The 15392-nt window shown below is 36.3% G+C and overlaps 1 protein-coding gene across 1 annotated transcript; it reads right to left on the bottom strand.

The window, feature by feature from the left end:
• Nucleotides 1–554: 554 nt before the first annotated feature.
• Nucleotides 555–15387, bottom strand: LOC127466191 (consortin-like; the record flags this gene model as incomplete). The annotated part of the gene is made up of 4 exons (XM_051776787.1): nt 555–2473; nt 4117–4252; nt 11094–11962; nt 15312–15387. Coding segments are annotated over 4 exons (1287 nt in total), but the record flags the coding sequence as incomplete, so codon positions are not given.
• Between the last annotated feature and the right edge of the window lie 5 nt (nt 15388–15392).

The following is a 15392-nucleotide window of genomic DNA, read 5'->3' as shown; positions in this document are numbered from 1 at the left end:
ATTTTTGAATAAATAGATATATATATACTTCTTGATCTTTTTGGTGATGAAATGCACAAAAAGTTTAAAAGACTTTTTTAACCTGAAATCAACAGTTGTCTCCTTAGGAATAAACTTAATATCCTGAAACACTCAACGCAAAGTTACAGAACCCAAAATACATTCTAATTACATAATCACTATAAATACATATTTTAACTGAATGCATGCATTTTAATTACTCTGTAGGTAAATTACGAAAAAAGAAAATTAAGATTCTCTTTAAAAGATGAACTAAATAAATAAACAAACAAACCCAGAATTCAAATAATAAACTGAACCAGCCAGTAACACTTTAAAATACAAAAGTGTCTTTCCCTTTCTCCTTGAGATAGTCCAGCATTATAATACTCTGAGGACAACAAACAAAAAAATATATCAAACTACTGTTCTCAAGTTTCATTCTGAAAGCAAAAGTTTTCATTACTTTGGGCATTTTAAATTTGCTAGCTTAATATAAAGCTGCACGCGAGGCTCCGTAGGGTATAAATAAACTAAGCCTTCACAGTGAAAACAAAAAGAGAAATCATACATGCAGTTTATTCTAGAAAAAACATGATTTTAAATTTCACTTTAAAAACCCGTTAAGTGTAACAGTGCGTTAGGAACAATCAAGCTCACTAGAGGGACAATTTACTCGCGAATGCCAGAAAGCATGATCATTTAACGTTATAATTCTGAGTAGCATTTTGAAGATTTCACTTCATAGCATTTTACAAAACAATATCCTAAACCTGAACACACTGCAGCATACAATGTTAGTAAGCATGAAATCACGGAGTGGAGTGAAGCGGATCCCTCAAAAATGCTGTTTCCTGAGGTGTAAAGGAATTGTTTCACACTTCAGCAGGGCTAGACCATTATGCTCTGTGCAAGGAGAGTTGCCACATTTTGACCAGTGTAGGCCAAAGGCCTGTGTATCTAATTCTCACCTTCACTGTCCTGTCAGTGTTTCTTTCACATACCACCACGCAGGGAGGGCTGAGCACCAAGCAATAGAAATACCCATTTAAAATGACTCTTTGTATTGATCTAAATTCGTTTGTATAGCTAATAGAAAAAGATCAGATTTTACAGTACAGGTCTCAGAACTGCAGGGCAAATGGATGCAAATGTGCTTTATCTGCTGGAACAAGTGCCCTAGACCACTAACATACTCACCACATCTGTGGTGAGCCTCTGAATCTTTTCTGTTGGATCAGTCACACTTTACATAACATTCATTCGTTGAGAGAGGCTGCAGCCCCACAGTTCTGTGATTCTGTGCACTCATTTGGGATGAATCAGACATGAGCCCTAATTGCAATAAATATTCATAGACAAAGGCAAGGATCATTATTCCCCATTTATGGAGGAGAAATTGAGGCACAAAGTGATTACTCAAAGTCAGTGACACGGCTGGACAGAAAAGCCAGTTAACCCCACACCTTCTACCAGGTGCTTTAAAATTGGCCAAAGACACTTGACTATTTAATATGAATAATTTACTAAACATCTTACTTTTGTTTCTGTGTTTAGTGAAACTAATGATTTCTTTTTTAACCCTCCATTTCTAAATCAACCCATACAATACTGAGAGTAGAGGTCCAGGAAATTTAGTGAAATCTGCCAGCAGATTTATCCCACTCATGATATTCACTGTAAGCTATAGATACAGGGTCAGCCTGGTAATCACCAAATGAGGGCTCCGTGAATGTTGCTGCAGTCTTCTCACTCCACCAAATAATTACATGGCTCACCAGGAGAAAAAATATGGAGAAAAACAGTAAGACTTAGAAGAAAAATAACGTTTCCATAAAACACAGACTTATTGCATGATAGCTGGAGGCAACACCTTTGCACAAACAGCTGTAAATTAAAGCTGTCCTTTTGCTAAGCTTCCAGAGATTGCTTACACAATGTGTGGCAATGGGAGAGAATATAGAAGATAGTTAATTTTCTTCTTTCTTCTTCACTTGCTCAAGTTGATGAAAAGTGACTTGCCTACTCTCAAAAGGATGAAGGTATGCTCCCATACCACACTGCTACAATTGTGAACAGATGTGAACATTTTGCCACCTGATTGCTAAACTAAAATTTTCTTGATTTCTAAGTAAAAGTGAAAGTATATCAACAAATACACATCACCCGCAGGTGGCAAGTGTTAGAGAACTTGAAATCACGATTTTTTTCTACCCTCTCCAGTAACCATTGGTGAGCTCTTGATGTGCTGTCCCTGCTCATTTCAACTATGAGAAGGGTATCCAGTGTTTAAGTTCTTCCATACGCTGCAATATCTGTGTATAATAGAAATCCATGTTGGCAGCAAAATCAGTACACACAGGGGATTCCATGTCACCAAAGGTACAGTACAACGCAGTTCCTCCAATGCTAAGGAAAACAGTTGCTATGCACAGCAGGATCAGCAAAATACAGGAGCCACCAGATACTTCATCTGTAAATAAGAGCAGAAAAGGTGAAAAAGGATGACATACAAAGCAATACAAACACATGCGAGAAAATCTGAGAAAAGTTTTTACCACGAATGGGTCAGAAGGTAAACACACTTAATAATGCTCAAAATACAGAGCAGTAATTGTATGTTTCTCAGCCTTTTCAGAAACCTAATTATACAGCTTCGTTTCTGCAGTCTGTGTACCTGTCCTTGCTCATATCACTTGTGGACTCATTCCACACAGAAGCAAAATGCACTCACCTATGAGAATGCCACACAGCCAAAGCCTTCCTTCATGGAAATAGTTGAAATGAAATGAAAGCTTTGAAACTAAAACAAATAGAAACACTCTTGCTTAATTTGTAATGACACTGACTGTGCTACCATGAACTGCTTGTGTTTCCTCTCACATTTTGGCTGTAAGGATAGAGACAAAACCTTCAGGGTAATGTGAAGGGTTATTTTACATTTCAGTTATTCTCTGCTACCTCTTTCCATGATTGTTTATTACAGAGTAAGAGCAATACCAGAGGTTGCAGAGATGCTGCTACATCCTCACAACCTCATAATTTTACTTTGGGGTCAGATTACTTTGGTACTCTGCATGTAAAAACATCTGCATCTTCTGTTAGATTGATGTGGCTCTACGAAAATTTCTGAACTCCACTCTACATCAGGGAGAAGAAACAGTGCAAAAGAAGAAAAAAAGAAGAAAGATTCATGTGCTTTTTTGTGCGTGTTTGAAATCAGATTTGAAATAATAGCAATAGTAGTATAAAACAACTTTCCTTTTGAATCACTAAATCCTTGGGGAAAAAATCATAGAAGAAACTCTAATTGAAATTTTATTTAAAACATAAATACTTTAAAAATAATTTCAAGGAAAAGATGGGATACGCTCTCTTTTAGGTTGTGAATGTTTTAGACATGCTTAATGCACTATTAAGCACTAATTAATACCATTTAGTGGCTGGCATACACGGTAGATATAGAAAGTACTATCATTAGCAACCAAAAGTATTTTTCTTAATATCTCTTTAGTTTGAATAATAGAGAGCTTAAACTCCAAGAAAAGCAGAACAAAATAACATACTGTATTTCTCATGAGGCTATTCAGCCCATCAAAAAGGTGGTAGGGTGTAAAGCCAAATTTAATGATGGCTAGCAAATATGTATGGATATTAAATTATAAAGCAAGGTTAAAATCCTGGTCTACTAGAAAGGGTTGGAAAGCTACTGGTGGAAGAAGGACAACACATTGTTTCTTCTGCATCCCTCTTTACCCACAGGGTAAACGGATTTATGGAGAAAGCCTACACCTCCCACCCTCTAAGCAATAAACATTAATGAAAGAACTTCCATTAGCTGCCACTTGCAAATTATTCAGTCAGATGAAAAAAATTGGGACTTCATTCTCAGACAAGCTTTAAAATGGAAGTGTGCTTATTGTATCCTTCTGTAGTCTTGTTACCCAAATCTGGTAGAGATTAATAATCTTTGATCAATCACCTTTACTTATTAATTAAGTTGAAAAAAACCAAGACAGTATGTTCAATGAATGCCTGCTTTGCTCTTGTGAACAAAAAGATCGGCATCATTTGCACCTCAAGAGTGCAACCCATGAATTAACAGCTTTAAATTACCTTGATCCAATGTGTCTTCCATTTCTTGGAATCGCACTCTTCTCTTTGTTTGTCTTTGCTGGACTTGAGAAATCGTTTTACCGTCTCTGTCATCTCTCTTCTTTAGTATAGACACCAATCCTTCCGCTGGAGCAATCTATCAGGAAAGTCAGTGAGTGGCACAACAGATGTGAGAAACTGAAGCATGAGCTCTATTTAACAAGGACTTAGGGAAGAAATGAGCTAAACGGTTAATAAATGTTTTCCACTCTACTTTTCTTAAAAATTGCAGCACTTGTGAAACCTCCTTCTTGAAAACATCAATTCCTTAACACACAGGACAGCTGCAGTATCATTCCACTGTTCACTGACACTGTTTGCCCTTAAGTGTTACCAAAGTTAAATATACACACATTTACTATTTGGATCATCCTTTGTGTTCACTGCAACAGTTCCTTTGTAAGCTCACATGGGTTGGGGCAGTGATGAGGCAGATTTGTGTCAAAAACACTATCATCAGAGGGCAATAAGAAGTCAATGACACACTGCTGCTGCCTCTCCAAAGATATAATCCTGCAGAGACCATCAAATACTTATTGCAAGATTAATTTTCCAGCACTGCAATTGGTTCCCCAGAGTGGACAAGCAGCTACAGTGGAGCTACAAAACCAAATAGAGAGAACAACAGGGAAAAAGAAAGCTTCAGTGCTCTGGATAGATTCCAGCTCCACATTGTAATAAGCTCTCTGGATACAGCAGCAGTTCAAAAATCCTCCTCTACAGGCTGGTCATCCAAACAGCTTGCACTAACAGCAATACAGTCAACAAGTCAATAAACCATAACTTCTCTTTTGTTTGCTATAGCATTTGGACTAGTTGCAAGAGTATATGCTAAGCCATACTAGCATGAATGAGCAGTCTGTAACTTCCTAGTTATCAGAGAAATGAAAGTAGGTGAAGTATCAGGAGACAAATGCTTTCCTAAGCAAGTAGTTCCCGCTGGGCTAGAAATAAAAAGAAATTAAAATAAGAAGCATGTTTAGACATGCTCTTTTTTTATCTTGTGAGCATCTTTAACTTAAAAAAAACCTTAATAATTTCTTCCTAGAACTTAGTAGGGCTTTTTAAAACTCATTCTGTAGATCAGCAATAACATTTGTTAAATTGAAAAGTAATATGTATTCATTTGTGCCACAGATGAAACATCACATTTACAACTGAGTTTGCAACTCCTCTATAAGGAGATGACCCCAAATGCCTATAATTTTCACAAATACTCAAAAAACCCCAGCTTTCCAAGTAACACCGTAGTTGCAGAAAACTGACTGCTTAACTCTACCTGTAAGAGAATTAAGTTAGAAGAGCACCCATAAAAACTTGTTTGCATTGCAATTCCAAGAGCTGTAGAAAAACTGAAAAAAAAGTGACTTCATAACTTATGCCCTTAAACATGCTTCATGCTATGAGCTTATATAATGCATTGATGCCTGCTGTAGTAAGAGAGATGGTGGACTGAACACAGCAAGAGGCAGAGCACAATCCAACAGGCACCAACTTTGGCATTTGCAACATTTTAACTGAAAAATTCGGCAATTACACATTCAAGTCTGTAGTCTGGCAGTACTTTGTAGCCCTCAAACCGACAAATGAGGTTACCCTGCACAACTTACAGAGCTGGATACTGTGGGTGTATGCCTACATGTCTAATAATTTCTCCCAAAATTCCAACTGAGAGGATAAAATTGATCTCTGCCACACTACCACTTTTGATACCCACTTTCCTTTTTGATTATCTTCTCAAGAGCTTGAATGGATTATTTAATGAATATTTAGCGAAAGTGTGGAGGTGGCGGAAATAAAGTCAGTCAACATACAGAGGACCAGTATTTGGCACAAATAAACCAAAAATAATGATCTGCAAGAGTCTCATCACAACAGATAAGCACACTGAGCTGAGGTTTCAACTGGCAATGTCAAATTAGCCTTGCAGACCCACTACAAAAATTTAAGAGGCCAGCAGGAAAAGTAACACTCAAACTTCCTTGTTGTGACAATGAAGGGGGATCATGTAAGAGTGCTTTAATTTGACTTATTTATTTGGGAGGGTGGAGATGAAATGATGTCCTTTAGAAGAGTAGATTATTTTAAGCTTCTGCTTACATCATTACTTTCATAAAGAGGATCAATGGCTCCTCCCACACCACCCACACAGCAGGCTAGCTGTCGCCTGGCACGCTTGTTCCCAAGTGGCTCGGACTGCACTAGGTGGGAATGTCACCCAGGGACAGCAGGGCATTCATACCAGTCTGCCCTAAGACTAGACGTGGCGGTCTAGTCGTCATTTCAAACTGAGGCACTTCATTTTGTCTGTTGGCTCATGGTAGTGTCTGAATTACTGTGTCACAAACTCGGTCTTCTCCAAGCTTAAAACCAGAGGACTATCCTTGACAGGATTATGTGGAAATGTGTTTCAGTGATTACAGTTACATAAAAGGCTTGTGGAGGAAAGTCTTGCTACAATGAGGTTCATTTACTTTTCCTGTCAGCCTACATGGCTATGTTTCAGGATTTACTTTAAATGTATAAAGAACTAATTGACACAGCACAGGTTCCTCTATTCTGAACATTTTCTTTTGCTCAGAAAAGGAGAGCAAGTGCTTTTGATTTTGCAATAAACAGAGCATGGTTAGTGTTACTCTCCTACCCCAGCAAAAACCATAGGCTGTATTTTGAAAAATGGCCCCTTTACATGATATGTACTTCACACCTAGAATACAATCATAGAATATTCTGAGTTGGAAGGTACCCACAAGGATCATCAAATTCCAGCTCTTGGCCTTGCACAGGACCATCCCCAAGAGTCTCACCATGTGACTGAGAGCATTGTCCAAACGCTTCTTGTACTCTGTCAGGGTTGGTGCTGTGGCCACTTCCCTGGGGAGCCTGTTCCAGTGCCCAACCACCCTCTGGGTGAAGCACTTTTTCCTCATATCTAACCCAAACCTCCTCTGACTCAGCTTCATGCCATAAATATACTTCATCTGCCTTTGAATTTCATGAGTCATGTAATTAAGGTTTTTTTGTTTTGTTCTGCAATATACAAAGTGATTATATTAGATCCATCTCCCATTAATTAAACATCCAAAGAGAGGGACTTAGCTGCCACACAAGACGAAGTTTTAAATCCCAGTCTTTAGGAGGCAGGAGGAATTTAAAAAGACAGAGTATATTATGTAAATTGAAGTTAACAAGGGAACTGTGGTTAATACAGTTGACCACAAATCAAGCTTCTTCTTGACTTGAACTTGTAGGCTTGCACAAGACTGCACTGAAAACATCTCTTACATGAAAGAACTGCATAAAGGACCTATTGAAACATAAGATATGTTCTTAATTCTAAGCTAGATAATTAACAAAAGATGGTCTTGGAGCATCTGTGTAACTGAGCTTACTCTCTCAGCTCTGCTGGCCTTCACAAAATCTTCTGACTTTTATAATTACTGTACAGAAACTGAAAATGGCATATGGGTGTGTGGTGGCATTTTGACCAACAGTAAAAAGGAAAGCAGCAATGACTGTTGGTTTATTGAAACTCTTTTAAATATTTTAGCTTTTTGCTTTTTACCACCATTAACAGAAAGTAATTCTGCTTCAATGAAAAGTTTTACACTTTTTGGACAAAGTTTAATAACCAGGTTGCAAAATTAGAAAAAATAAGCTTTCTTTAAACTACCTGTCTCTTCTCTGTTTAAAACAGCATTTGCTAATAAAATATTAAAAAGCTTCTTACACTGTACATATTTTCAAAAAATATGATGTATACATTTATATATTTATAAACATACTGGACAAAACTAGTAAGGCCTTGTGCTTCAAGCTCTTAGAGAAAACAGATTGCACCTCACTATTAGAATTATTTGTACCATATAGATACAAATAAAAACCCCAAAAGGGAAGCACTGCAAACTGGGAACTAGAAAAAAAAGTTCACTGTATAAAGTATTTTGGTCTGAATGCAGAGAACTACTCAAGAAGCTGTTTTGTTTGTGTATTCTCCTGTGGACTGTATTCCTTTTTCAGCTACTTGGCAAAGGACTACAGTTTCATTACTAGCAAAAGCAGATTTTTTAAAGCAGTAATCCACAACCGTATGACAAACTGACAAAAACCAAGACTATCCTGGGTTACAATAAAACCAGCAGACAAACCCTTTTGCTAACAAAATAAATTTAATACATGAATAATTTGAGTTGAAAAGGAGCTAACTTAGCAGATTCAGTATTCATACCACAGTAACAGATTTTAACTATTCTTTCGGCTGATATACTTGCCATGAAAGTACCAGGGCTCCTTTACACAGCAACAAATAGCTCAGATACCATGTAAGCATTTCAAGCAGAAGTGTAGTTCTTGCAAACTCAAAACTACAGGACTCAAGCTATAAAAGAGAACAGGGAATCCAAAACATTTTCTCCAAACCTAGTACAGACAGGTGGAGACTTCATTTCTTGGTGTATAAACAGTGCCAACCAAAAGTTGTATGTTGTGGTTGACAATTTCTTTATCTTTGCTTCATGAAAATAAATTTCAAATTATAATTTTCTAATCAGAAAAAGCAGTAGGATTTTACTCATTTCCCTAATTGTCACTCACATAAAAAGTTTGTGTTATAAATTTTTACTTTATACAGCAAAATGAAACTTACATTATTAAGGTCACAATTTGTTTCACTGTTGCTGTGTCATTTCACGCTCATAGAAATGATAGCAAAGATATCTAAGAAGAGGCTATACACTTCTGATATCTGTTGCTGTCAACTGCTGACTGTGCTTCAAAGCTCCTTGTAAGCTGTATGAATCTTGTTTCTATAAAATGACAGTGATTTTCCATCATTTGCACGTTGTTTTACATGGTTTGTATTAGTGATGAAATACGCAGTATAAGGGACTGTACAATATGCAAAGTACTATTTGACTTTTGCAGTTATTTAAAGTCAGAGTCAGAATTTGGTGGATTTTCACTCTTGGAATGAGTTATTGTAAATGACAGACTAAAAGCAAGTGACAAACTATCTAAATTAGAAAACTAGAGGAGATGATTCTTGGATCTCAATATGAGGTCAAACAAGACTTCCTAACTGTAAATACATGCACAAGTATTTACCTTTCCCATTATCAATAAATTAGTATTACACGTCCATTGAAGAACATTAATGAAATTTTGTTCTACCATATCATTTTTGTATCTAGGTTGTTTCAAAATTATCTTTACTTCTGCCTTCCATTCTAATTTGTTTGTGGCAGGTTTGTAAATATTCACTCCATGACAAGTTTTATCACAGTCAAATTGATTTTTTTTTTCTTTTTTACTGCCACATTGGTACATTTCATGTGACTCATTTCATTCATGAGGCTACCAATGCATTTTCTAAATATTTCATTAACAGTTACTGTATGAAAACAGTTATCTTCTTAGGTTGCCATAGTCTGAACAATGCAATTTCAATGGCTTCAAAAGGACAAGAAAGGAAGAAGTCTTACAGCTGGTTACAAAGATCAGTCTGCTTGTCAAAACATCAGTGTGATCTTATTTTAGCACTAAAACAAAATCAACGAACACAAGTTAACAATGCTGCTTTCTCAGGGGTGGCAAACTCTTTTAATGTGTCTCCCAGGAAAGCTGTAGGTGCTCACCACTTCTGAAATGAAACCCCAAGGCTAGTGATGGGTGGTAAGATTAATTGGAAAAACAAAATATAAGAGTATAATGAAACAGTACAAGCTGGTGTGCTGTCCTTAACTCACCCTGCTGCATCTAAAAATTTCATGTATTGCAGAACAACCCCAGGTGCTGCATATTACAAACTTTAACTGTTATTGAAGTTAATCTTTCTTCTCTTTTCCAATTTAAACCCATTGCCTCACACACAACTCAGGCTTTTTGTTAAGAATGATTCAAATGGACTCCCACCAGTGCAGCCAACATTAAGCCTTATATGGCCAGAAAAACTCGAGGTACTTTTTCCTCTGCAGAGACTCAACTCTGCCATCAGAGTACTGGCAGTCCCAGCATCAGAGGAGCAAACTAGAAATGAAACTAGATTCCCAGCAAAGCATCATCACTGGTCACAGAGACAATTAATAAGTCTTTTGCTAAGCCCATATACATGTATAACAGAAGAGTAATTTAAACATCATCCCTCAGCATTAGATTTCTTTTGAGCTCACTGAAAGTTCAACATTTTAACAGAGGTGTACTGTTCTATATCACATAGATAAATTGTAAATTAATCCTATTGTGACTATTTTTAAATTGCTCTTAAGGTCCCATGGATGCAAAATCAGAAAAGAAATAAAGCAAAGATGCCGTCATGCACTTTCCAAAAAAGTCCCAAAGCAATAAATCTTCTCTATTTTCAGAAGAGCAACCTAGCTTGTGAAGCACTCACTCTTGTCATGGCCTATCAGCAGTGCTTCAGAAAGGTGGGTTCAGGATCAGAAGCTTTCTTAGCTTTGGTTGAACAACAAAGCTATCTAAACTTGGCAAAATTAGAAGCCCATATAAAGAATTTATACATATGTAGTTCTCACCTCTACAGAATAGGCATAAAAAAGAAAATTTTGTTTTTTGAATAGAAATGAATCACATTACATCATAGGCATTATGTACATCTCTGACATGAAACTTGATTTAACAGGAATTATGAGAACACCTCCTAACAGTCTCTGTCAGAATAAAAAAGTTAAAAAACACCAGCTGTTCATACTCATATGTAAAAATCAATCTAATTTTTAGAAACACTGTGTGGTGCTGCTCAAGAAGGAGACAAACAGGCAAAACCAAACTTTTTTCTCTGAATAACTCAGAACAATTAAATATGTATAGATTTCAGATTTGAAAGTGATATATTAAGGAATATTTAACACATTTTGAAGTTGGAAATATCAAAAATATTTTGAGACAAACATGAAAGATTTTATAGAATTCATAATCTTTACCTCAGCAATCTCTATCCTTCTTGCAAGTTCATCAAGAGAAGAAAAGCTGTCATCTAGTGATAAAGTTTCCAGTGAGTTATAAGATGCTCGTTCGGGTGAAATATCTGGAACAGTGTCTGAGTCCTCTTGGTTTTCTAAGATTGATTCCTCAGTGTCTATTATGTTACCATTTAAAAATCTGAGAAATAAATCTTCTTGTTCTTCATTATTTACCTTCTCCTCCTGTCCTGCTGCTCTCTGTATTTCCTTGCACACCTGTGAATGGGCAGTACTCTCATGCTCAGACACTTTATGGCACCCAGAGCATACATCTGATGCAGTTCTGTCCCGTGAAGACTTTTCATCATCGTCATCAGGCTGTATCTGTTGCTGCTTTAAATCATTATTTTCAAGCTGGGCACTAGCAATTTCTGAAGAGCCAGCAGCATGTTTTGATCTGAGCAGATTTCTATCAGCTTGCACATCTTTATCAGAAGGAACCAAATCAGTAGGCATATAGTCACCATCTGTTAAAACTGAAGCATCTACCATTGGCTCAAGAGGGAGTTTCACTCCAGGCTCCCCAGTCCCTTCTGTTTTTTCTGCATCCTTTGAGAGCTGTCTTTCTCTCAGCTGCAAATTGTTATCTTTACCGGCATCCCCAGATGATAAACAGCCCGAAGAAGGCCTGCCCACTGTCCCTGTGGACTGGGTGTGTGGCTCTAATGTTGATTCAGCACTGCAGTGCTGCTCCTCCATGTGGTCCTTTCCTGCAGCTACCCAAAGACTTCCTGCCTCTATCTGTCTCTCAGTTTTGTTTTCATCTGGGGAAACAGTGCTCAGCTGTTTATCTTCTTTCTTTGGTCCAATGCCAGGACAAGTTTCAGTACCTAAGTGCAATAGGAAAAACAGTTTCAGAGTTTTTAAATGATTCAAAGCATCAGCCCAGGGGGGAAAGAGTATACTGTGATTTGATAACATTGTAACCTAATGCTTCAAAATGCACTCCCATAAAGGGTAGGTATTTTATGCACAAGTCAGAATAACATTTATTAGTAGTCTCTGACTCCTGATTCAGAAGAAAAAAAAAGTATCTGCAAACATTCTTGCAGGCAAAGCACATGACTCACTGCCCTTCTGACAAGAGTTACTCCCTATATGTATGTAAATATCTTTCTGAACAGCCCCTTTTCTTCTAAAGGATATTTTATGTGAGTGCTTCTCATGAAGGTCTGGAATTCAGACAAATGCACTTAATTACAGAAAACTATTTTGATTCTGGTGTATCTGTTGCACAGGGAGATATCTGATTTTCCTTTAAAGAAGCTGAAATAATGCTAATTTAATAAATATTAAATTTGCAGGTCACTAGCTCCTTTGGTTAATGCTAAATGAAATATCCATTATTTAATGTCCCATAAAGTATAGCGTAAAAAATGCTGCTTTTTGGATACATAAGTTAGTTTACATATTAAAAATGCAATTTGTTTCAGCTTATTTCTGTATTCCCATTTACAATACATATGAAAATTATTTTTTCTTATCTAAAATTTCAGAGAGAAACATGAGGAATTTTGCATAGCTTGTGAATTCATCTACTTCTGACATGATCTGCTGATGAAGGAGTAGATGGTTAGCCCAAGTTGTCAATAAAATCACTAGATATTAGCCATTACAAGAAGCTCAAAGCCAAACTCCATTCTAGGCTTATGAAGAGAGAAAGGGATGTTAAGAATTAGAATAAAAAAGTAAACTAGCTATGACAGAAACTGCCTTTTATTCCATACTTGAATAAAAACTAAGTTACGACTATGTTATAATAGGACTACTGTTACAGTAATAGTAATAACCTCAAAGAACAAATTAATACCTCTAGAAAACACTTGTTTGCATTTTTTGTTCATAGCAAAGAGCAGAAAGGTTTTATGATCAGATTAAGGAAAATATCAAACAATGCACTTATTAACTGTATGAGTTCTTACAAGAACAACTCAAGATCTCTACGCAAATTTTATCCTTCCTCCCTTGTTAAAACCTCACTTAAAATCTGAGGAATTTCCTGAATTTGTCACATGAAATAGGGTCACATTCATTAAAACAAATGTTTGCATTAATTCATTGTATTGAACAATTTTATTAAATTCCAAACTATCCCCCTTTAAATGGATAATGAAATACAAGGTAGTACAGAAAAGACAGGCTTGGAAATTGAAAAAGAGAATATCCAAGCAAACCAAAACATGGAAAAAATATCAGAATGATGTTAACAGATAGAAAGGGTACAAGGAACCTAACTTCTGTAAAGCACTGAAAGAAGAAATAGGTGTGACACAGAGTCTTTTTGAAAATTAGACACAGATGAGTTGACAGCTCAAGGGATTTGTAACGGGATACTGAGCCCTTCACATATAGGTCATGAGTTCAAACACAGCCTGGATTATTGGTACAAGATTTTGTTACCATCTGTCAATTTTTCCTAGTGGATACATCCCATTACAACAGGCATCTTTGTTGGCAGCCCCAACTGTAACAAAGATTAAATGGAATTGGAAATTAAATCAAACTCTTTACTGTGAAAGGTGGCCCCTTGAGCTCAGGGCTCTGTTCCTAAGAAAGTAATAAATGATCCTAGCACTGTTATCTAACCACAGATGTACAGGAACTGAGATGCAATTATCATTGTTACATTCCACATCAAGTTTTCAGCAGTGTTCAGTATTTTTTTTACACCTACTTCAGACAACCTCTTCCCACTACAAACTAAAGGCAAGTTAAGACAAATACTCGAACACTTAATTAGAAAAGATGCCTTTGCTTACTAAGTTAAATGAAGACATACCCACCCGTGGCAGTAATTTTTAGCTGACTGATAGAAATACAACAAAGTGTCTACTGAAAATTTTTTAGCAACAAAAAAACTTATGGTAATTTAAGAAATGCTTTTTCCCCTAACTGAGTTGCTTTAAAATAAACACTTGCTTTGTTCATCCCAGAAACCCACAGCCACCACTTTATCCTGTTAATCCAAGACAATCTAGCAGACAGAGTACTGATCTACAGTAATCTACCAATAGAGAATTCACACTTATCCATCTCTGCAATTCTTGCCAACTGATACCAAATCCCATAGAACCTGAAAGAAAACAGGGTATAAGGGATTCCTCCCCACCTTGGAAACAGGTCTATATGTACACACTGCAAACTTATGTTAAGGGGTTTATTAAATTCTATTAAATTCAGTATTTCATGAGAAAAGTTTTCATGAAACACATTAATTTATCTTTAGTTTACACTAAGGCTATTAAGGCTTTCAGTCAGAAAGGGAAGAAATTCATGGGTACAGGATGTATCAAGCCTCATCTTTTAATATACACACACATAGCTGTAAGGGCCCAGTTCTCTCTGCTGGAAGACTCAGAGTGAAAATCTGTCAGAAAGGAAAATGTAGTAGAACAGACCATTCACAACCTTTGCTCAGAAGGGCAGAAAACTAATTCAGTGACTGTCCTGGGAACCCTGACTGGCTGACTAATATAAAGCTGTTTCTCGGTCACTGTATCCCCACGATACAGGAATTGTGAATTCTTAGGATCAACTGCCTACAGAGCCTCAAACTAAGTTCCCAAATGTCTTCAGTAAGTTAATGCAGTAATTTTTGCTTTAGATTACTAAAGAAAATTTATTTTACTTCAAAGATGCTACCATAGTACAGTGCAACAATCTTTACAATGTAATATAGCTACCTCTACAATGTATTATACATATTCTTATTGATAATTGGAAATTATCTGTGCTGTTTCAGAAAAATGCATCTCAAAATCTGTACATTGCATGTAACTTAAAATAGTTACTAATACTGTTTACTATATTGAATTGCCACACCTCAGAATATTTATTATCAGATTGTTTACCTTGTATTTTACACACACAAATTATGTATCTTATCTCTAGTTTTATACAATTTTGTAGTTTATGTGAGTTGCTATAAATGCATGCACATTTAAGACTTTTTTGATGGAGGTTAGAATTACTTTACAATTCTGAATATCAATAACTAATTAAAATTGCATAGTACATCCATTGTGCAGTCATGAAAAAAACCCCAGCTTAATCCATTTGTGGAAATCCAATAAATGCTGTAGATTTAAATGAAGTAGTTTCACTGCATTTATAGGAATTTATCATTATAGTGTAACATTTCAAAAAAATGTATGCACATGTAAATGCATACACACATACCTGATTTAAAAGCAGCAGCTTCTCTTTCCTTTAGATTTTTGGATTCCATTAACTGAGGCAAACAACTGCTTTCCCATGTAT

The sequence above is a fragment of the Manacus candei genome, unplaced genomic scaffold (assembly GCF_025592945.1).
Source record: "Manacus candei isolate 608988 ecotype Guabito, Panama unplaced genomic scaffold, ASM2559294v1 h1tg000637l, whole genome shotgun sequence".
In the NCBI taxonomy this organism is placed as follows: domain Eukaryota; kingdom Metazoa; phylum Chordata; class Aves; order Passeriformes; family Pipridae; genus Manacus; species Manacus candei.
The sequence above is the reverse complement of the archived record's forward strand: the minus strand, read 5'-3'. Positions and strand labels throughout refer to the sequence as shown.